The 23,668-nt window shown below is 36.0% G+C and overlaps 1 protein-coding gene across 3 annotated transcripts in view; it reads right to left on the bottom strand.

Annotated features, from left to right (window-relative positions):
• PKN2 (protein kinase N2) overlaps nt 1-22,575 on the bottom strand; it is a 128,998-nt gene extending 106,423 nt beyond the window's left edge. For all 3 annotated transcript variants that reach the window (XR_004383790.1, XM_032867057.1, XM_032867059.1), the window contains exon 1: nt 22,412-22,575. Coding sequence is in view for 2 of the 3 variants with exons in the window: in XM_032867057.1 (XP_032722948.1) it covers nt 22,412-22,459 (48 nt within the window). In the remaining variant the exon portion in view is untranslated. The remainder of the gene's footprint in view (nt 1-22,411) is intronic.
• Nucleotides 22,576-23,668: the final 1,093 nt, after the last annotated feature.

The raw sequence follows: 23,668 nt of genomic DNA, 5'->3' as shown, positions 1-23,668 counted from the left end.
TGGCTGAATTAGTATAGATATTCTGGTATCCATACTCTAGTATAGATATTCAAAACTGCTATCTACACTCTGACATAAGTAATCAGCTTTTGGATGAATTGGTATACTCTGATCTATCATCTGTCCTATACCTTAGCATACCAGTTTGCTTTTAAAAATTATTTCATTCAGGGGGGTGCCTGGGTGGCTCAGTGGATTAAGCCGCTGCCTTCGGCTCAGGTCATGATCTCAGGGTCCTGGGATTGAGCCCTGCAGGGAGGAGTCTCTCTCTGCCTGCTTGTGATCTCTCTCTGTCAAATAAATAAATAAAAAATCTTTAAAAAAAAAAAATTATCTAATTCAGGGCTCCTGGGTGGCTCAGTGGGTTGAGCCTCTGCCTTCGGCTCAGGTCATGATCTCAGTTAAGCAACTGCCTTCAGCTCAGATACTGATCTTAGGGTCCTGGGATCAAGCCCTATGCATCAATCGGACTACTTGCTCAGTGGGGAGTCTGCTTCTTCCTTTCCCTCTGCCCCTCCTGACCTCTGTGAGCTCTCTCTCCCTCTCTATCTCAAATAAATAAAATCTTTTAAAAATGTATTTCATTCAGCAACAATTTATTAAGTATCTACTATGTGTGAAGTTCTATTCTAGACACTGATGATACAAAGATACCAAGCCATGCTTCATATAAATTGGTGGCTCAGAACTAAATTCACAGAAGTATACTTACTTTAACTTACTTACAAACTATAATCGTATTATCTTGAAAATGTGATTTTTAAGCTCATAAAATCACTAAAATATATATGTAAAACAGAAATAATTTTTAAGCCAATGTGTCACAAGTTTATTCATCTTAATAAAATTATGAAGATAAGTCTTCATAAAGGAAAAAGTAAGTTAAAAATTATTTCTCCACATTGTTTCCATTTCTCTTACCAAGACTACACATATACAAAAAATACTAATTATAATAATTTTAAAAACCAACCATCTTTTACATATGTTTATATTAGAACTTTAGAGGGCAATGAAAGAAAATTACATAAAGCACAGTTTCTTCCTCCTCAAATTCTAACAAAATACAAACCTCATTTTACTCCTATAGCTTTAAAACTTGTGGAGATTCAACTCTCTACTTACCCAGCAATTATAAATGATCACATTTCTACCTGCAATTGTAAAGTATCTTTCAAGCATTCTAAAAGCATTCCAAATATATATTCTTTTTATTAAAATGCATTGTACATCTAAAACAGTAACTTAAATACCTAAGGTTTAATTACTTCATCATATGAAAATCACTTTTTCAGCCCAATCATAGCTCACATTTGCTATTACTGTTGGTAAAAATGGTACTTCTATCAAAATAGACTGAAAATCTCTATTTTAAAAGACAGCATGTACAAATCTCAGGTTCTCACATGCTTCCAATACAGAAAAATGTTTCACAACCAAAAATACCTAAAGTAATCAAACAAAGGTGGGATATTAAAGACAACAGAGAAAGTGAGAAAGAAAAATTATGACTAAAAAGTACTAAATGCTAATCATGGTTCTGTCATTGGTTTGCTGTAAGACCCACAGCAAATTCTTAAACTGTGTTTCAATTGTTTCTTTTCCAAAACAGTTACTGGTTCTAATTTTAATTCAAAGTTTACATGATGTCCATTCTGAATCCTATAAACAACTTTTGTTTTAATGATGATCTGGGATTGTAGGCTTCCTTTTTTCCCTTTTTTATCCTGCCTCAGCAGTTCTCAATATCCATGGGCTCTTAGAAGCCCCAATATTCTTGTATTATTATTTAATGTCATATTTTGTTAAGTTCCATAAGAGAGGAAAGTATATTCGGTCACTTTTAAATATTTTGATTATTGTATTACCAAGCCTCAGAATAATGCTTTGAATATAGAAGGTAGTCAGTAAGTATTCGCTGCATGAATGGAAAAATGGCTGCTCAAAGCTGACATACTGAGTGAGAAGTTAATACCTGATTGAAAAAGAAGCAAAAAAATGGGGCGCCTGGGTGGCTCAGTGGGTTAAAGCCTCAGCCTTCAGCTCAGGTCATGATCCCAGGGTCCTGGGATTGAGCCCCGCATCAGGCTCTCTGCTCAGCAGGGAGCCTGCTTCCTCCTCTCTCTCTGCCTGCCTCTCTGCCTACTTGTGATCTGTCTGTCAAATAAATAAATAAAATCTTTAAAAAAAAAAGAAAATGAAAAAGAAGAAAAAAAAATCATACTACCCACAAAGGCCTTTAGGTACAGGAATAAGAAGTACTACATAACTCAAGAAAAAGTCCAATTTTTTTATGTACATTATGTTAAATCAGGGAGCAAAATGTGACATCATATAAATAAATTTCTGAAAACAGTGTTAAAAAATCAAAGTTTTGGATTTAAAGGACTGAGATTAATTTATTTGGAAAACATACTTCATTCCCCATTAATGAGGCATTATAATATGAATCAATATTTAATAAAAACACATGTTAATCACAATTTAAAATTGGTAATTTTGAAGTATGACTTATTATTGTATCCTAATATATCAGGTCATATACTCCAAATGAAGAACCAACTTCTTCACTGATAGAAACAATACTGCAAAGGAAGATAAATAGCCATATAAGACTTCAAACTATCTTACTCTTTATTACCAAGTGGAACAAAGTTTATAAAATGACTTATTCCATTATGGGTGAGGTTAGGTAACAAAAACCTACAGAGAAGCACTAATACCCCTAACTAGTTTCCTTATTTCTGTTCACATTAACAAAAGAACTACAGGTTAGACAGGTTGAACCACAAAAACCATAGTTAGAGGATAACAGGTAGGCTACCACTGCAGATCTATGGGATGTCACTAAGGCATTATGTATCAAGGAAACACTTAATAATGAATAATTTAGACCCCTCCACTCCCAGAATGGCAATCAGCATTAGTGTTAATCATTCTACTGAATGAATATAACCAAATGACGATCAGTTTTGTTCCTATATACTACTTAATACTAATAAACTGGCCTTCCTTCAAATACACAAAACAAGTAAAATGCATCAAAAGGAAAATTTCATGGGATGCCTGGGTGGCTCAGTCAGTTAACCGTCCTACTCTTGATCTCAGCTCAGGTCTTGATCTCAGGGTCATGAGTTCAAGCCCCACTGAGCTCCTTGCTGGGTGTGGAACCTACTTAAAAAAAAAAAAAAAAAAAAGAAAGGAAATATATGGAAAATTATAGACCTAGGGGCCCTACTAATTCAAATATGAATTACACATGGATTATTTCTGCCATTATCTAGAACACTCTGGGATAAGGAAATGTTGAATACTAGAGTTGCTTTCCCTCAATATTTTGATTAGAAAAATAGGACTGAGTAACTAACACAAAAGAATTCAGATAGACAATAAGGATTATCTTAGCAACTGAACTTGTATCTAGAGCTCCACTGTCAGTTCAGTAGCCACTAACCACATGTGGCTATGTATATTTAATTAAACTAAAAAGTCAATTCCTCAGCTGTACGAGCCACAATTTCATGTGGCTAGTGCCTACCATATTAAACAGTTTCCAAAAGGATATAGAACATTTCTCTTTTTAAAATTGAAGTGTTGTTGACATATAATATTAATTTCAGGTGTACAACACAGTGATTCAATGTTTACACATTAAGAAATGATCACCACCATAAGTCTACAACAATATTTGTATATATACATATATACACACATATGTGATTTCTATTATCCTAGGATCTTTTAAAGAACAATGTGCTCTACTTGAAGTCAGGTGAAATGTTGTTCTGTATATACTATAGCTCTTAATACAGTACCTGAATATGGTAGGCACTTCAATATTTGATTTTTTTTTTAAGATTTTATTTATTTGACACAGAAAGAGAGATCACAAGTAGGCAAAGCAGCAGGCAGAGAGAGAGGGGGAAGCAGGTTCTCCGCTGAGCAGAGAGCCCGATGCAGGGTTCGATCCCAGGACCCTGAGATCTTGACCTAAGCGGAAGGCAGAGGCTTAACCCACTGAGCCATCCAGGTGCCCCTCAATATTTGATTTAACAGAGACAAATCACTACAGTGGCAGAAATGATCCTACAAACATGTCTTGTTTGGTTAATAGTTTTTTAAGAATTGGAACAAATATTTTAAAACTTAGAACTTGTCTCTAAAAAAGGCAGTAAGAGCCCGAACAGAACCGAATCACCATAGCAGAGAAGCGGTTAACACCAGCTGCTTCCATAATGGCTTACCTGTTCACAGAGTCACTGCCAATCCCACTATGTATGTATGTCCCTCACTCTCACCTGCTTCACTAATTTATGTTACTTGCCTAGACCCTGAAGGCATATTCGTTGTAATCTCTGCTTTATACAGTTTATGGACATTTAAAAATTATTTTTTCTAAGTAATAATAAGGATTAATTTTGATCAATTTTCTAAAGCTGAAGATAGTGTTACTTAAAATTGTATGGCTCCATTTTGATATATAATCCTTTTAACAATGCAAGCCCTTAACTATTCTTTATGCAAATGAAAATTTTTGAACATGAAATTTTCATTTGGTGTCTAATTGGCAATCATAAGATTGCCTAGATCATAAGAACTGATCATATTCAGGAAGGCTTTCTCAAAGACACATTTTTAAAAGATTTAATTTATTATAAATATAAATTTATTTGAGAGGGAGAGAGCACAAGTTGGGTAAGGGGCAGAGGGAGATCCAGGCTCTCCACTGAGCTCCAAGATCATGCCCTGAGCCAAAGGCAGACGCTTAAACGACTGAGCCACCCAGGTACACTCAAAGACACATCTTAATAACGCAACTTTCCTAATTAATAAAAAAAGTTTCTCTGGGAACTACTGAAATGAAAAAAAATGTGTTTGTTTTAACTTCACAATACTACCACAATTCATTTACGCGTATTTGATTACAACAGCAGGTAAACAATAGGCGTTCCAATTGACTAAATTAATAAATTATATCCTTTACTAGATATTAAAAAAACTTGCTCCAAGTGTCATCAGATAAAAGCAAAATGTTAGCATTCAAATAGTGAACTGTGAAATTCTGGTTTGGTAACTTTCCTGAACTCATTGTTTGTTATATGCTTCTGCTATTTGTATAGAAGAATATCTACAGTGAGACAATTTCCCCTTCACTTAAATCTATCTTACTCTCTTGGTTACTGAAGTTTTTATTTTTTTTTAGTATTTTTTTTTTTATAGTATCTACTTATACTAGATTTAAAAAATTATCTACTTCCTCAGTTTCAGCCACTTTATATACCAGCTCATTAACTGTAACTGTTGTAAAACAAGTAACAAAATAACAAAAGTTTCTGTTTTCTAAAGAGCTGGAGTATGAACTGGTATCCTTCCTTAGCTCATCTCCAGTAATTAAGCCTAAAAAGATACTTATTTCGGAGCTGTTTATTATCAGTACCACTCCTTTCTTTCCACAAGATCAGAACAATCTAATTTTTATTCCTTAATATTAGTTCTAACTGAAAATTGTTTTTAAATTCGTGCAATAATAGTCTGAAGTTTTGATATAGAAAAATTCATTAGATTTTCAAAAATGAGATTAAATCAGTTTCCTATTTACTTTTTATAAGAAACACATAAACCATTACTCTTAGAAATAAATAATTTTATTCTTTTGGCTTAACCTCTTTTTTCTTTTAAAGGATTTTATTTATTTATTTGACAGAGATCACAAGTAGGCAGAGAGGCAGGCAGAGAGAAAGAAGGGGAAGCAGGCTCCCTGCGGCGGACAGCCTGGTGCTGGGCTTGATCCCAGGAGCCTGGGATCATGACCTAAGCCGAAGGCAGAGGCTTTAACCAACTGAGCCACCCAGGCACCCCGGCCTAACCTTTTTCAAATAATACACTCAAGGATTTAATAGTTTTTAATTACCTAAAAAATGCTAGATTTAAATGCATTCTCAAACTCAAGCAATTTTTACCAAGTTAAAATAATTCCAAACAGCCAGCAAGTTCAAAAATGGTTTCAAACATCTAAAAAAATATCTTCTGATATCTTTTTAAAAGTAATTTTTAAAAGACAGATACACAAACTGGTATTAATAAAAACATATAATCCAGAGTGATAAAGGGAATGTTACACACACACGCACACACATGTTCCTCCAGTTCCCTAAAGATGGCATTTGAGATTACTGGCAAAAACAAAACAAAACAAAACAACCCACCCCCCCCACTTCATCTAATCTCAGTGACAGTAAAAATGCTTAAGAACACAGAATTTCCAGGGCACCTAGGTGGCTCAGTTGGTTAAGCATCCAGCTTTGGCTCAGGTCATGATCCTGGGGTACTGGGACGGAGCTCTGCATCCGGCTCCCTGTTCCCTCTCCCTCTGCCACTCCCCCTGCTTATGCTCTTGCGCGCGCTCTCTCTCTCTCTCTCTCTCTCTCTGTGTCAGATTAAAAAAAAAAAAAATTCCAGTTAATAGTACTATATATATTTGAAATATTTTAAAGTAGCTAAAAGAATAGATCTTAAAAGTTCTCATCACATGAAAATCAGATCTGTAACTATGTGTTGATGGTGTTAACTAAACTTACTGTGGTAATCGTGTCTCAATATTTGCACATATCAAATCATTATGTTTTATACCTAAAACTAATACAATGTTCTCTGTCAATTGTATCTCAACAAAAAAATTAAAACTAAAATTAAAAAAGAGAAAACAGAATTTCCAGGACAAGCTATTTTAAGATTTCAATAGGCAGAAACTGGACAAATCATTACTAATCATTTACTGTTTTCTACACCTGCAACCAATTAAACTTCAAGTCCTAGAAAAAGAATGTAATTTAACACACATACCCCTGAGAGAATGATGGATACAAAATAGAACTTTAAACTCAAATTATTTTTCTGTAAATCTGTGATATATACACATACATATGACCATTTGCATATTTTTAATATAAACTTCTAAGACAGGGATTACCAATTAACATTGCTTGAAAAAAACCAACTTATTTAAAATTTATCCAGTGCAAAGTATTTTTAACAACATTCCAGTCACAGTATGAACAAAACCCTCTGAACTCACTGCAAAAATGTCTTTAAACAGACATAATTATTTGCTAAACAGAAAAATTTCCTTATTCAAATATATAATTCAAATAATAATTCTATAATCCACAAGGGACTTCTCTGTCTTCTCTAAATTCAAGGTATTAAAATAGACCTTTATATTTATTACCCATGGCTGTTTAATAGAACTTTTGCAATGGTCAAAATATTCTATATATCAATGCTGTCCAATATGGCAGCCGATAGCCACATGTAGCTATTAATCACTTAAAATGTGGCCAGTATGACTGAAGAATTAAATTTTAAATTCTATTTATATTTAATTTAAAATTTTAAAAAGATTTTATTTATTTGACAGAGAGACAGAGAGAGATCACAAATAGGCAGAGAGGCAGGCAGAGAGCGGAGGGAAGCAGGCTCCCTGCCCGCTTGGGATCATGACCTGAGCTGAAGGCAGAGGTTTAACCCACTGAGCCACCTGGTGCCCCTATATTTAATTAACTTAAATTTTAACAGCTACATGTGGCTAGTGGCTAGCCACATGTAGCTGTGGTACATGACACAGCTACAGACTATCAAATGATCATGACTAGGTATAATAACCTCCAATAATGCTATACTTATTAAAAAAAAAAAAAAGCATCACAAGGAAGCAACCCAAGTATCCACTGATGGATGGGTGGATAAACAAATGTGGTATACCCATACAATGGAATATTATTCAGGCTTAAAAAAGGAAGGAAATTCTGACACTTTACAACATGGCTGAACTTAGAAGACATCATGCTAAGTGAAATGGGCAAGTCACAAAAGGACATTTACTGATTGATTCCACGTGCATGTCAAATACATGGCAACAAAAAGTAGAATAGTGTTTGCCAGGACCTGGGGAATGTTAATGTTTAATGGGACCATAGTTTCAGCTAAGATAAACAGAATTCTTAAGAGATAGATGGTGGTGACAGTTGCACAATATGATGCATGTACTTAATGCCACAGAACTGCACGCTTCAAATGGTTAAGATGGTAAATGTTACATGTATTTTATCACAACCAAAAAAAAAAAAAAATTTAAGCATCATGATTTGACCGAATAAATACTTCTGACAGAACAGCTAAACAGAAATATAAAGTCACCAATAAAGGAAGAACCTGTTTCTCAGAGAAGGAAACATTAGCTGGACAGAACATATTGGAGTTCTTTTAAGTCACCTAAATAAAGTAAAGAAGTCACCTAAATAAAGTAAAGCCAAAGCTGAATTGTAGTGTTTGGTGTTTGTTGTTTGGTTTGATTTAGTTTTAGTGACTGTCAACAGAGCTGGCCTTGAGCAAGTCACACACTGAGCAACAAGAAAAACCAAACCCAGGAATGTATTATTTGCTAATTGTGTCCAGTTATTTTTAACTTCTTTAGAAGACTATTTTCGTGAAAAGGCATAATAAAAGTACAACTCTCTGGTCACAAAGAGCATAGCAAGCAAAACCTCAGGTAGCAATGACAGTATCACCATTAACAAGAAATAACTCATACACAAGAAAAAAGGATAAAATTAATGTAGAGCACAAAAACAAAAGAGATCCTTTTTCATATAAATTTATCTGATGTATTTATGCCTAAATGTTACGATCACTAAATATTAACACATTACACCAAAATATTTTAGGAAAGCTGCTAGATGCTCAAGTGGAAAGGATATATAAAATGAAGTTTAATATTAAGCTTTTCAAGAAACTTTTTTATTTTTAAGATCTTTACCTCCACACAAACAGACATAAAGGATAAATAAGTGCAGGCTAAATTTTTTTTTTAAAGATTTTATTTATTTATTTGACAGAGATCACAAGTAGGCAGAGAGGCAAGCAGAGAGAGAGGAGGAAGCAGGCTCCCTGCCAAGCAGAGAGCCCGATGCGGGGCTCAATCCCAGGACCCTGAGATCATGACCTGAGCTGAAAGCAGAGGCTTAACCCACTGAGCCACCCAGGCGCCCAGGCTAAATTTTAACAAAGAAATATATTATTCCTTTAAAAAGATATAAAACGTGTATTTTTCCAGTTCACTAAAATATCTCATGCATATAAAACACTCACTTCCCAAGTCTATTTTGTGGGTAACATGACTGGCCTCCAGTTTATAAACACAGAAAGCATCACTCAACTTCATCAGGAAGTTGGTGTTTTTAAATCTTTAAGTGATTTTAAGTGATTTTATTTATTTTTAAAAAGATTTTATTTATTTATTTGACAGAGATCACAAGTAGACAGAGAGGCAGGTGGGGGGGTTGAGGGGGGAGCAGGCTCCCTGCTGAGCAGAGAGCCCAATGCAAGGCTCTGTCCCAGGACCCTGGGATCATGACCTGAGCCAAAGGCAGAGGCTTAACCCACTGAGCCACCCAGGCACCCCAATTTTAAGTGATTTTTTAAGTGATTTTTCTTTAAGTGATTTTAACATTTTATACATACTTTTAAACCTTGATAAACTCTCCAGAAGCTATACACTACTTCAGCTGGAATCACTACACCTCTACACAATATTTTGTAGTACAAAAATACTACAAAGAACTTTGATACTCCCATGAATACTCAAACTAGGTGGCAAATTACATATTCCCTTTTATAGTTATTATCTGTTATCTTTGGGGAAAAAAAGATACTGTTCACATTCACATTCGACATAGCTTTGAAAATGTTAACCATTTTTTAGGTATACTAAAGAAAAAATTTTCTGTTATCTTTGGGGAAAAAAAGATACTGTTCACATTCACTTTCAACATAGCTTTGAAAATGTTAACAATTTTTTAGGTATACTGAAGAAAAAAACAACTTTAAAGTTGATAAAATTAGAATTGTGTGGAGTACTAAAACAAAGAATAGGAGTCAAAAGGGTTCAGGTTAAAGCAGACATTGGCTAAGTGAACAAGAACACCTAAAAACTGGATATAATAATCCCTCCCCATCCCTAACTCAGAGGGTCATTTTAAGAGCCGAAGAAATAATACAGGTGAAAATGCTTCATATCACATAAGGTGAAATTACTATTAGCAATATTCTCATATTTTTTCAACATAGTTCTCTTTATTTTTTATGAGGTATCTTATAACCAACCCTAGTTCCTTCTCTATAATTACCATTAAAATATACTAAAATAAAGGATTATCCACTATCTCGCCAAACTCAAAGAGAGCAAAAGGAAAGGTATCCCAACCCCTATTAGAAATTTAGTATAGTGCTTTTAGGGACTTGATAAAGGAAGAATTTTGCTTTAGATCTGATATTTAAGGTTCCTGTTGGTTATTCAACCATCCTTAAAAGGACACATCAAAACTAACTGTAGGATTCTGTGTAGCGTTTAGTGAGGTTTTAACACAATAAAAGCATGCACCAGAACAAAAATTTATAGTAAAATGAACACATTTTATGAAACTAACTACTATATATATATATATATTCAGTAACATGAGACACGAAATGGTATGTAAGCTAATTTGCCAACGGATCAAATGCTACATGATCAATCCTAAAATTACTTATCAAAAATGTATCTTAATTTAGTTCCGGACTACCGAAATAAAATATCACCATAAAAAAATGTATCTTAAGTAAGATTTCTGATTATAGAATATGAATATAATCATATATTCATTCAATCAACATATATGCTTTTCTTAGTAGCATTTTAAAGAGTGTCCAATTTGCCAAAAGCTTTTCAGGCAGATGATCAATATCAGTATTCTTAAAGTTAGAAAGAGCAAAGGCAAAGATAGAGAGGTATAAAAGCAGTAATTCCAAGAACGACAAATACTTTAATATGATAGAATAATACACAGGGAGAAAAATCTGAAAAGATTGAGAAGGGCTGGATAATGGAAGGTCTGATATATTTTATTGTAAAATTAATGGGAAGTTATTAAAAAGGTCTTAGAGAAGTTCTTTATAACCTATACTCCCTTCTTAGAGAACAGTCCCTAACCCAAACTCATTATGAGTCTTTGCAGTCATATTGTTACTTATCAGTACACTGAGAACTCCATACTTCTATTGCTATAATTGACCAGACCAGGAGTACATGTTCTATACAGGGCCAATCAAGTTTTCTCATTAAGAATTTATAACTGTGGCACAGAATAAGTGAGTCAGTTAACTGTAGATATTAAAGAGTTCATGGAAATTAAGAAGTTGGGAGTACCATTTAGGGGCCATATAAAAGAGAATCAGTATATAGAAGATATAAAAAAGTATACATACATAAAGAAGAAATAGGAGATGTAGCCCTAGAAAGAAAGCAAGCCTCTAGTTTCCTGTTCAGAAGTCACGACTATATATCTCACCTTTGGATAAAGTGAGATGTCCCTCTACCCTTCCAATAAATCTAATTTTTGTTTAAGCTAATTGAAATGGGTTTCTATTCCATGCAATCCTGACAAAACAAACTGATTAATGCTTGCAGTTAATCTAAATAATAAATTAGAGGACAAACTGGCTAGAAACAGGTAGAACATTTAAACTAGGGAAGTTCTCAAAAGAAAGCCATAGTAGCAAATATAGGCAGATTATGATGAAAGAAAAGTAGCCAATATTGTGCAGGTCCATAAAAGCTTAATTTAAACAACAGAGTTTCAGGAAGTTGAAACAGTATCAATTGCCTCAAGAGACTAGAAGAAGCAGGTCAGTGATGCTTTTATGAGAATAATTTCAACAAAATAATTGGGACAGAAATAATATTTTAAAAAGTTAAGAAATAAGTGGTAGAAAACAAACACAACTAAGAAATTTCTTTTAAAAAGGATGCCTTGGGGGGGCGCCTGGGTGGCTCAGTGGGTTAAAGCCTCATGATCCCAGGGTTCTGGTATTGAGCCCCGTATCCGGCTCTCTGCTCAGCAGGGAGCCTGCTTCCTCCTCTCTCTCTGCCTACTTGTGATCTCTGTCGGTCAAATAAATAAATAAAATATTAAAAAAAAAAAAAAAAAAAAAAAAGGATGCCTGGGTGGCTCAGTTGGTTAAGTCTCTGCCTTCCAGGTCATGATCCCAGGGTCCTGGGATTGAGTCCTTCATCAGGTTCCTTGCTCAGCAGGGAGCCTGATTCTACTTCTGCCTGCCACTCTCACTGCTTGTGCACTCTCACACAGCTCTCTTTCTCTCCCCCTGACAAAGTCCTAAAAAAAAAAAAAAGAAAGAAAGAATGAAAGAAAAGAAATTTCTTTTAAGGAATGTGATGATTAAAAGAAGTTTGGGGGACAACAGTATTAAAAAAAAAGTATTAGAAAAAAGAGAGAGAGATGTAAACTTTTTTTAAGCAAAGAGTCAGGGGAAAATGAAAGCCCCGACTGCAAAAGAATGGAATGATATTCCAAAGGGAGCAGAAATCTAGGAAATTATAGCCTCAATGAGATCAAACAACTTTTCCTTAAGATTGATTAATAGCAACAAAAACCAATGGCTATAATTCCAAGAAATCTTAAAGTCAAAGGAAGAAAAGTTGCGGTGCCTGGGTAGTTCAGTCATTAAGCATCTGCCTTCAGCTCTGGTCATGATTCCAGGGTCCTGGGATCAAGCCCTGCATGGTAGTCCCTGCTCAGCAGAAAGCCTGCTTCTCCCTCTCTCACTCCTCCTGCTTGTGTTCCCTCTCTGTTTTGCTTGTCTGTCTCTGTCAAATAAATAAATAAATAAAATCTTAAAAAAAAAAAAAAAGAAAAAGAAAAGCTGAGGAAACTCACTTTATTAAATATTGTGCATCACTCAGTAGAAGCAGTGACTAGGTGAGTGATGCTGAGAACAAAGGAATAGGAGTAGATTGGGCTTAGGAAAATACAGGTTTGAGCCACAAATGGGGAATATGATGAGAAGTTAAGAAGTAGATCAAGGATCTTATTGACCAAAGGCTTCAGAGGATATAACAAAAAAGAGAAAAACCACAAACTGGTACTGTAAGGAAAAAGTGAGTTACTAACAATTTAGGTAAGGATAACTTCAAGTATAATTCATTATATAACCTAGTAATGATATACCCTTAACTTCTAACTCACAAAAATTAAATAAGGCTATTCAGAAATGTTTCTGCCTTAAAAACTGAAAAATGTTCTATTTTAAATTTAAATTTAAGAAATACTGATATATATTTCATAGTATTTTAAAAATTAAATAACTCAGAGGTGCCTGGGTGGCTCAGTGGTTAAGTGCCTGCCTTCGGCTCAGGTCATGATCCCAGAGTGCTGGGATCAGGTCCCGCATCAGGTTCTCTGCTCGGCAGGAAGCCTGCTTCTCCCTCTTCCACTCCCCCTGCTTGTGTTCCCTCTCTTGCTGTCTCTCTCTCTGTCAAATAAATAAATCTTTTTAAAAAATTAAATAACTCAGACCTTTATCTTACTCTGTATTCAAAAATCAACTGTGGATGTATTGACTTACATATAAAAAATAAAACTCCAAAAACTTAGAAGAAAATATAGTTAACTATCTATTAGACCCAAAGTAAGGGAAAATTTCTTATACAAAATGCAATTACAAGAAAAGATTGATAAATTCAACTAAAATTAAAATTTTGTTTGTTTTTCTTTCACCAAAAGATACCATAGCAGTGATAAGAATAAGAGCCCAGGTTTATAAACACCAGGAAATTCCACAATAATATTTTGTTTTATATCCAGCATTAAATCTAATCAACTCCAGCACTTTACTAACAAACTATGCACATAACTAAATAACTGATCCAATTTGTTCTTTAAAGAAATAATAATAGTTTGCACTGAAGAGTTAATGAATGGGAAAAATCAGCAGTTCATGAACTGCATATAAAATTTTCACTACTTTTTGCTTGTAAATTCATTTTTTTTAACAATTTTTTTTAAAGATTTTATTTATTTATTGACAGAGATCACAAGTAGGCAGAGAGGCAGAGAGAGAGAGAGAGAGAGGAGGAAGCAGGCTCCCTGCTGAGCAGAGAGCCCGATGCGGGGCTCGATCCCAGGACCCTGAGATCATGACCTGAGCCGAAGGCAGAGGCTTTAACCCACTGAGCCACCCAGGCACCCCTAATTCTATTCTCTATTCTATTCTATTCTATTCTAATTCTTTAATTGAATCAACTAACTTTTGAGTGCCTGGTACATGTTAAGTGATACAATATTTTCAGGCTTTCTATGGTTGTTCATTTGGACAGTTTGTGAATCCAGAGGTCAAAACTGTGTAACTTTACCCTTTCTGTAACAAATCTAGAATAGATATTAAGTGCGTGCTTGCTGATCACAATGATATAAATTATTCTAAATATTTGCCAAAAGGTAAAACATTTAAAACTGTCCCTCCCACAAACTCCTTAAAATAAAGTGAAAAGACAAGTTACGAACTGAGAGAAGACATTCACAGCATACACAAAGAATTAACATGAAGAGGAATTTCACTGATAAGGAGTTATAAAAGGCCAATAAACATAAAAAGAATTGTTCTACATCAGTGATGATCTGGAAAATGCAAATCAAGACTACAATGTGGTAACACACATTCTACACTCTTCTGATTTGTAAAACTTAAAGACAATATCAATTGTTAGAGAACATGGATAATCAAAGGATCTTTCATCTCATATATTGCTGATATGAATACAAATTGCTACAATCATACTGGAAGTCGGGCATAATCTTCTGGAGTTGGGCATTCACCTACCCTGTGAGACAGCAATTTTACCTTTAGGTATATAATAAAAATTCTTATATGTATACAACAGGAAAAATGCATAGAATGTCCACAGTAGCATTTTTCACCATTACAAAAACCAAAGAGTAACTAAATGCTCAACAAGGGAGAGTGAGTGAATCAATAACCAAATATCCAACAAGGGAAGAGCTGATGATAGTTTACTCATGAAATATTATACAGAAATTAAAATGACTACAGCAACATCCAATGATATGAATAAAAAAATCAAGTTCAGAAAGATTATATTCAACATAATTATGCAAAAACAACTAAAATAAAAGACACGTCTTTTTGAATGACATATCCAGCAAAGCTATATACAAATAAAGCAAAAGAATGAAAACAGGACTCATGACCTTAGTTGTCAAGAAGGTGGAGATAACCGTAGGTTAAGTTCCTAGCTTTTTGGGGAGGTGGGGAGTGAATAGTGGTCCATGGGTGCCTATTACAGTGACTGATATATGGATGGATAATTAATCCAATGCACTGTACCTAAGGTTTAGTAAAAGTAAAAAAAAAAAAAAAAAAAAAAAAAGAAGAAGAAAGAAAAAACAAATATAATGAAATTAGTTCAATGAAAATTCTGAAACAGGCAAAACAAGAACCTCCTTAGAGAATCACTATGGTGGCAACTACAGGAAAGGGGAAACAATATGATTAATGTGTAAAACATATGATATTTAACATATGTATGTATGATATTTAGATATGTAAGTATGTCTTCTATAATCTAAAACAAATTCCAAATTCTGTCATAACAGCTTTCCAATAAATCAAGGTATATTTGAGCCTGGGAAGCAAAGCTTTAACTAATTAGAAAAAGCAAATCACTACTGAGTTTCTAGAATAGATAGATGTTAATAACAGTATATGTTATGTAATTCTTATGTATCAGTTCATCTTTATAATGTGACACCAACATTTACCCTCAAATCTAAGGTATTTATTATCAAATACATTCCTCCCATGCTTTCCTGTTCATTTTAAACAGACAATATTTATACACATAATATTACACAATTGTTAGATTCTGAAAAATGAAACATGACAATTGAACTAATTTCAAATAAAGTTTTATTAGATAAAATTAAGAGAAGCCAGAATGTATCAAAATAAATGTTTTCTACTTCTGCTTTTCTAAGATATTAGAGGCTTTTTGACTAATGTTTTCCCATCCGAAATATAAAATATCTTTTTAAAGCTTTTAAATACTTTTCAATTTTCCAACTTTGCTGCCAACTTTGAACACTGCTGTATACCTAAAGTTAATCATATTAAATGTTATATGATCCTCTCACAAAGTAAAACTGGTATTTGAAATACAACAGACATTTGATAATTGTTCAATGCAGTACATCTTACAAGGAAATGATGCAGAAGTAACTATTCTTTTTTTTAAGATTTTATTTATTTATTTGAGAGAAGAGAGCACACATGAGAGAAAAGCAGAAGGAGAGGGAGGAGCGGTACAAGCAGACTGTACTGAGCACAGAGACTGATGCAGGGTTTGATCCAATTACCTCGAGACAGTGACCTAAGCTGAAATCAAGAGTTAGATGGTTAACCCACTGAGCCACCCAGGCACCCTGAGAAGTAACTATTCTATTTAAATATATATACATCTGCAAGTTTTAAGTGATATTTATCTCTACAAACTACTACTCCTCTTTTTTTTTGTTTAAAAGGTGGCACATAGGGGCGCCTGGGTAGCTCAGTGGGTTAAAGCCTCTGCCTTCAGCTCAGGTCATGATCCCAAGGTTCTGGGATCAAGCCCCGCATCAGGCTCTCTGCTCAGCAGGGAGCCTGCTTCCTCCTCTCTCTCTGCCTGCCTGTGATCTCTGTCTGTCAAATAAATAAAATCTTTGAAAAAAAAATAAAAATAAATAAAAGGCGGCACATAGGAATAACCTGATAAAAGGCATAAAAATCTTCTGTTGCCAAATTTGAAAAGCAAAAAGAGAAGAGCCCAAGGAATCAAATGCAAAGCCCTGGGGTAAACAGACAATGCCTAGAAGATGCCCCACTACCAGTCATTTGTGAATGAAGTTGTACAAGACTAGAAAAATCTGTATTATATTAGAGATAACAGAAAAACAATCTATTTAGAGCCATCATTTTGTAACACTAGTTTCAGCACAGTTTTTACCTAGATAAAAGGTATTTGGCAAGTCATTTAAAGATAGGGCTTATTAATAAAGTATGCAGCATTTCTGTAAGAGTAGCAATAATCAAATCTAAGCTGAAAAACCACACTGTATCAATTATTCAGAGTTGATGCTATGTATCATTGTCCATTACTAAGTCTGCACTGTACTCTTCACTTTTCTTCTCAACTGTATCTCAAAGTACTGACTTAAAATCAAACTATTTTTATATAAAGTCAGTAAAGCCAGTTAGATTCAAATATCTGTAACTAGTGGAAAGAAATTTTCTTAACCTATAGCTACTTCTATCTTAAAAGGCTATGAACCTCATTTTTCTTTAAAATTCTAATAAGTGGGATAAAGGGAAGAAAAATATTAAATCAATACATTGTATACCTTCAATTACACAACATTGTATGTCAAATATATCTCAATTAAAAGTGGGGGGACAGAGAGAAAATGGATTAAAATGCCTTGGGACTTATAAGTTGGAAAATTTCATCAGTTATCTCTGAGTAACAGAACTATGAGCAAGTTTTATTTTCTTTGTGCTTTCCTATATTTATAGATTTTCTACAGTGAACATGTATTATGTTTAAAATTTAAAAGAACTGTAGGGGTGCCTGGATGGGTCAGCTGGCACTTAGTTAAGTGCCAGTTAAGCAACCAAATCAATTTCAGCTCAGGTCATGATCTCAGGATTGTAGGTTCAAGTCCCACATCAGGCTCCATGCTGAGTGTGGAGCCTGCTAAAGATGGTCTCTTCTTCTCCCTCTGCCCTTCCCACTCGTGCTCTGTCTCTCTCTTTAAGGAAGAAAAGAAGAAAACGAAAAGAATTATAAATTCCACCTTGCCTATCCTGCTTACTTTCTCATACTACATTCCTCCAACCCACCATAAAATCTTAATCATCCCAACAGAGACATTCTACTTTCTGGCATCAATGCAAAATTAGATGTCACCTAATTGCGCACAAATGGGTAAAATAACTGTGTTGTGTGTAGGTGTAACATAAGTAGTGCAGAAATCCCTTTTAAACTTTTCAAGGGAATATTTTTGGGACAAGGGATTCAAAAATGTTAATTTCTTAGGCAATGATTATAATCAATTTCTTTCTTCTTTCTTTTTTTTTTAAGATTTGATTTGAGACAGAGAGAACAAGAGAGCACAAGTGGGGAGGAGAGGAAGAAGCAGACATCCCGCTAACCAAGGAACTCAATGCTGGGCTCAATCTCAGAACCCATGGACCATGACCTGAGTCTCACGAAAGCAGATGCTTAACCAACTGAGCCAACTCAGGAGCTCCTATAATCAACTTCTGCTGGAAATGTCAAGACATTTCTCATTGTAGGTGACAAATGGAGGGCATCTTTTCATCGGTGTACTGAGTGCCTACTAAGTGCCAAACACAAAGCTTGATTACACAGGAGCTTAAAATTTTAAAGCTAAATTTATCTTATGGATAGACTACAGAGAAATGGAAAATCATTTGGAAGAATTTCAGCAAACATTTGACAACTTTCACCAGAAATAGTAATTATTAAATAATGAAAACCTGCAAAAAGGTTCTTTTTGCACTCTTAGTCTTTGTAGAATATTACACCTTATTCCCAATGACAAAGAACTGCTAAATTATAGACTACCAACAGAACACAGAAATCATTTTTGTTATAGAGGCACCTAACAAACAGTATAAAATTTATATTAAAGTTAACTCTGGTTAATTACATTTTTGGTAATTTTTTTTAAAGTTCACACATCCATAACACTGCAATGCAAAATATTTACAGATCCATAGAACTGTGACAGCTCAAAATATGGTATAGTAGAAAACACACAGATCTGATTTCAAACTCAGATTTACAGTGTAACCATGAATGATCTACCTAATAGTCCTAAACAGTTTCCTGAACTGTCAAATGGAAATAACAACCTTATTGGACTATAGTAAAGATTAAATAAGGGAGATAAGAGTATCAAGCACAATAACTGACATACAGCAAATGTTCGATTACTGTTATTTGTACTCTCTTCTAGAAAGTGAAGTCGTATCTTCTCAACTTTATAACCTCCAATATGTGATAGATTTTGTAGATATTCAATAAATGTTTCTTGAAATGAATCCCTGTAACTTAAGGCTAACTACCTCAACCTTCCACTTGAGCAAGTTACCTCTACTTAAAAAAATTCTGCTAAGAAAAGAATTTGAGATTCTTGGCCTACTACTTTTTATTAGGCATTTTGATGACAATAAATCACTAATAATCAACATGGTAACTTTATTAGTATGGTATTCAATATCTGAATCTGCAGTCTACCAAATTACTGTTGTAACCAATATTTCCATTTTGAGATTCTTTAGTTTTTATTAATCCAGTTTCCTTAAAAATAAAATTTAATTTCTTTGGCCCTACAAAAAAATATCTAAGTTTCCACTTCAAATAAAAGATAAAGAGAACAGTTGATAAAACAAGTTAGTTATGAGATAAAAATTAAAAACTGCAAATTGTTTATATTTTTAACAGCCTATTTTTATTTTCTACAGCAAATATTCTTCCTTATACATTGAGGCCCCTAACCATCAAAGTTTATGTGTACTTTATTAATGATTCCTTGTCAAATTAGCCTCCTAAATTACTAGCAAGAGTTAGAAACATTACTCCATAGAAATATTACAGTAATTTAACAAGGCAGAACACCATGGGTTCAGATTTTGTTTTGTCTTTCCACAACTGAAGGTTATTAATAAGCCAATTCCAACTCAAGTAGTAAAGTATTTCAAATTCTGCAATATAATTTGAAAACCAGTTTTAAAATGTTGGCTATTACATTGGTGCTTGAGTGGCTCAGTCAGTTAAGTGTCTGCTTTTGACTCAGGTCATGATTCCAGGATCCTGGGATCAAGCCTAGTGTGGGGCCCCCTACTTGGGGGGGGGGGGCGGGGAGAGTCTGCCTTTCCCTCTTCCTGCTCTTGTGCTCTTGCTCACTCTTTCTCCCTCTCAAATAAATAAAAAAAATCTTTTAAAAAAATGTTGGATATACAATGTTTCTAAAAATAAGTATCAATTTCATTAAAAGTAGGTTGTAACATGTAACTTTCAGAGTGACACAAGTATTCCTGAGACAAGATAGGGCAAAGTAACAATTTTTAACTACTAAACACCAGTTTTAAAACTTGCTACGTAATTATTTAAATACTTAAAATCAGTATGTCAGAGAAGCATTAAGAACTACATTTTAATTTCTCAATTTAAATAAATTCAAACCACTTACACGCTTTTTAAAAACTGGTTCTCCGAACAAGTTTGAGAAACATTTGGTTACGATATACTAATTTCATGACCAAATGAAATAGTAAAGAAACAGATGGATATACTTGGTGAAGCAAATTTTATCACAATTTATCTTCAGTGCTGATATAAATAATGTTCTCAATTAATTTAATATATATTATATTTATATTTATAAAGTCCAAATGCAGTAACTTTTATTAAAACCAGGAGTCAAATACACCAAGAAAAATGACCTGGATATACTTGTCAACTTATAAGGTAATACTTAATAAAAATCGTTCTTTTTCTGGAAGGCGTTAGACTTTCTAAAAAAAAAAAAAAAATCTAACTTTAGATTAGGTGTTCCCCTACTTTGATCCCATTTTTTAAATAGTCATATTTAAAATTTCTTATCTCTTCGGCTTGCTTCCTTCATACTGTCAAAATTGATCTTATTAAAATTCCCTAAGTGTTTTAACACGTATGAAAATATATTTGCAGGTCCAGCGCCAAAATGAGTGTCTTTTATGACAATTCTGTAAAACACAAATAAGGATGCCAAGTACTTTCTAATTCTGAAGCCACTCTATTCAAAGAAAAATGCTCCTGGCCAGTTTTGCAATTTTTTTCTCAGTCAGAACCAAAATGATGCTTTTCATATTTCAAGACTAGGCAGTGGAAACCATTTCCAACGTGCCTCAAACAAACCTTATTTTAAAAGCTCATGTAAATTAATAAAACAATAAATTTCATCCATTTAGCAAATCGGTATGCTGTAAGACTTTATAAAAGGCTAAGACTAATTAAACTACTATATGGCAACATGTTCAATGACATGAAGTTCAAAGCTGATTCAAAGGATTCCAAGTTAGCAACCCTGCATTGGTATACCTTGTTGAAATCTCTACTTTTGCTCACTAAATATCAAATATAACAATGCCTTCAAGCTTACATCTAACTGCACAATAAACTGAAGTTATAAAGGGATCTATCAAAAAATATACTTAAACAGCAGAACAGAAGCAGTTGCAGTACTTAATTCTGGCATCATCAACAATCAACCCTTCAGGGTCTAGATTCAATCTTTTAAAAAAGAATCAACAGTCTAACGCATACACACAAAAAATATATCTTTTCTTAATTCCTATCTCCAATATTCGAGTAGTTAGAAGACGTCTACAGTAAAACACACCAAAATAAATATAAGTAAAAAAACAAGCATAAAATTTTAATCCAGATATGACTATCTCTGGAACACCCCAAAGTAATAAAAAATAAACTCAACAGAATAGCGTAGGTACCCCTGCATAGCACAGACTTAAGGACAAAAATCATGCCTATATCACTAAATATTTAGACGTAAATGGAAAATACTACTACTACTCGACATACTCAACTGATCAACGAATCTATTTTCTTCTCATCTTCCGCAGGCATGTGGTGCCCAACATTCTCCCTCAGTCTACTGCTAGCTCATTTGTAAACAACTTCTGTAGCTCTTTCTCTGGTATTCAAACGGGAGGGAAAATGAAAGTCTGAAAAGCATCAGCATCTGAGCTTCCGGATCTGAGCAGGGAGTAGCAACGAAGGGGACCATATACCTATCATCTGGTTAAAGAAAGAAAGAGAGCAGAAAAGGTAGCCCTCCTATTAGAGGGAAGAAATTCAGTCACCTGAAGAGGGATAATGAAGTGAGGCAAGCATTTGGTATGACACGCTTTAAAAAGAAGAAGAAGAAAGAAAGAGAGAAAAAAACTTGTCTGGGGGCTGGAAGTTATGGGGGCGCTCTTTGTGCGGAGTCGGAGGGGAAGGGGAGGGACGAGAAAACAGCTTGGGAGTCATTCAAAGGAGTTTAAGGAGCGGTGTACAAGGGAAAGGCGGGGCGGGGCCTGGCCTGGCGAAGGGAGAGGGCTACAGGGGCGTCCGCGGGCGGCTCTGACACCAGGGAGGGGGCGGTGAGTTGGCCGCTGCGGGGACCGGGCGGGGGAGGGGGGCAGACTGCAGGCAGCCGACAGACATGGGGTCCCTCTGGTAGGTAGACTCAAATTAAAGTGGTGGCAGGCCAGAGCTGTGGCGGGAGAAGAGAGTCCGGCTCCCGAAGGAAGCGGCTCCCGAGTGACATCCCCGAGTTTCCGCACTTAGCGGGCTAGGGGCGCGGCAGCCCTACGGTTTCCCCGGGCTCCCGACCCCGCGCCAGACTTTCTCCCTCGTTCCTTCCCCAGCGCCTCCCGCCCGGGCCGCGGCCCTTACCTGCAACTCCGTGAGCAGAATCTCCCCCCGTTCGGGGTTGGACGCCATTGCGCTCCGCTCTGGACTCCGCACCTGGCCGCGGCCGCCGCTGGCGATGGGAAAAGGCGGGACGGGACCCCGGGCGGGGGCTGAGGAGCGGAGAAAGAAAGAAAGAAAGAAAAGAAAAAAAAAAAAAAAACAAAAAAAAAAACCTAGGGATTCATGGAGGCGCAGCCCCTGCTGGAGGTGCGGCTTATTTCGCCCGGTTCATGGAGAGCGGCGGGGAGCGAGGGCATTCGTAGCGGGCTCCCCCTCGCCGCCCGCCGCCTCTGCCGCCGCCGCCCGCCCGCGCCTGATTCTGTTCACTCAGTTGTTCCCTCTGGGCGACGCCAGGAGCCGCCTCAAGATTCTCGGTGCGGGGCGCTGCTGCCGCAGCTGCAGCTTCTCCTGTCGCACCATTTGGCTGTCACTGCGTCGCAAAAGCGGCTTCACTTGGCGGCTGCCGGAACACGTGACGGCCCCGGCCGCTACCTCCAGTAGCGAGGGGGAGGTGGGACGGAGAGGACCCCGAGGGCGGGAGCAGCGCGGTGGGCGGGGCGGCTTCCGACCGGGCTCCGCGACTGGGGCAGTCATGGACCCCGCCCGGGTGAAAATGAGGGGAAAGGACTGGACTCGCGTCTCTTGGGAGGCGGGAAGAGGAAGAAGAAACACACGCCCGCTTTTCTGCTGCGTTTAACGGCCCTACCGTGAACACTAGAACTCGGGAGCTTACTCTTTTGTTTTTTTTTTGTTTTTGTTTTTGTTTTTTTTTTCCCTAGCGCCACTTTTCTTGTCGAAGTTTAGGCCTAACGTAAACGAGCTCCATTCTATCCTCCATAACCTAAAGAGTTTCGGGGCTCAAATTTTATAAGATTGTTCCCCGGCCACCTCCCCACCGACGCAGGCTGTTAATCTTGCCTTTTGCTCCCTCCCACTCGCAGCGCCCCATTCCGACCAGTAAGGTGCACAGCTGTCTAAACTGGGGTGTGGTCTGTAGTTTTCAAGAAAGGAAAGCTCCTGGATCTCTAGCGGTCTCTAACGCACAGCTTCTAAGATGCCTTTTCCCAAGGGCTGAGCTGTTATGGTTAGGGGGTGTAGAACTCCACTGAGTTTAGATTTCTGATTAACTAGTTCCCGGATTATTTTAATTGAATGTAAAGTGAAGGAGGTGGAGCGGATTAGCCCCGTTCATGGGGGGGGCGGGGAGCCAACTTTCCTTTATGTGGTAAACATCCGAGC

This window comes from Lontra canadensis, unplaced genomic scaffold, assembly GCF_010015895.1.
Source record: "Lontra canadensis isolate GAN:19392208 unplaced genomic scaffold, GSC_riverotter_1.0 scaffold33, whole genome shotgun sequence".
NCBI classification, from domain to species: Eukaryota; Metazoa; Chordata; class Mammalia; order Carnivora; family Mustelidae; genus Lontra; species Lontra canadensis.
This window is presented reverse-complemented; position numbering and strand designations above follow the sequence as displayed.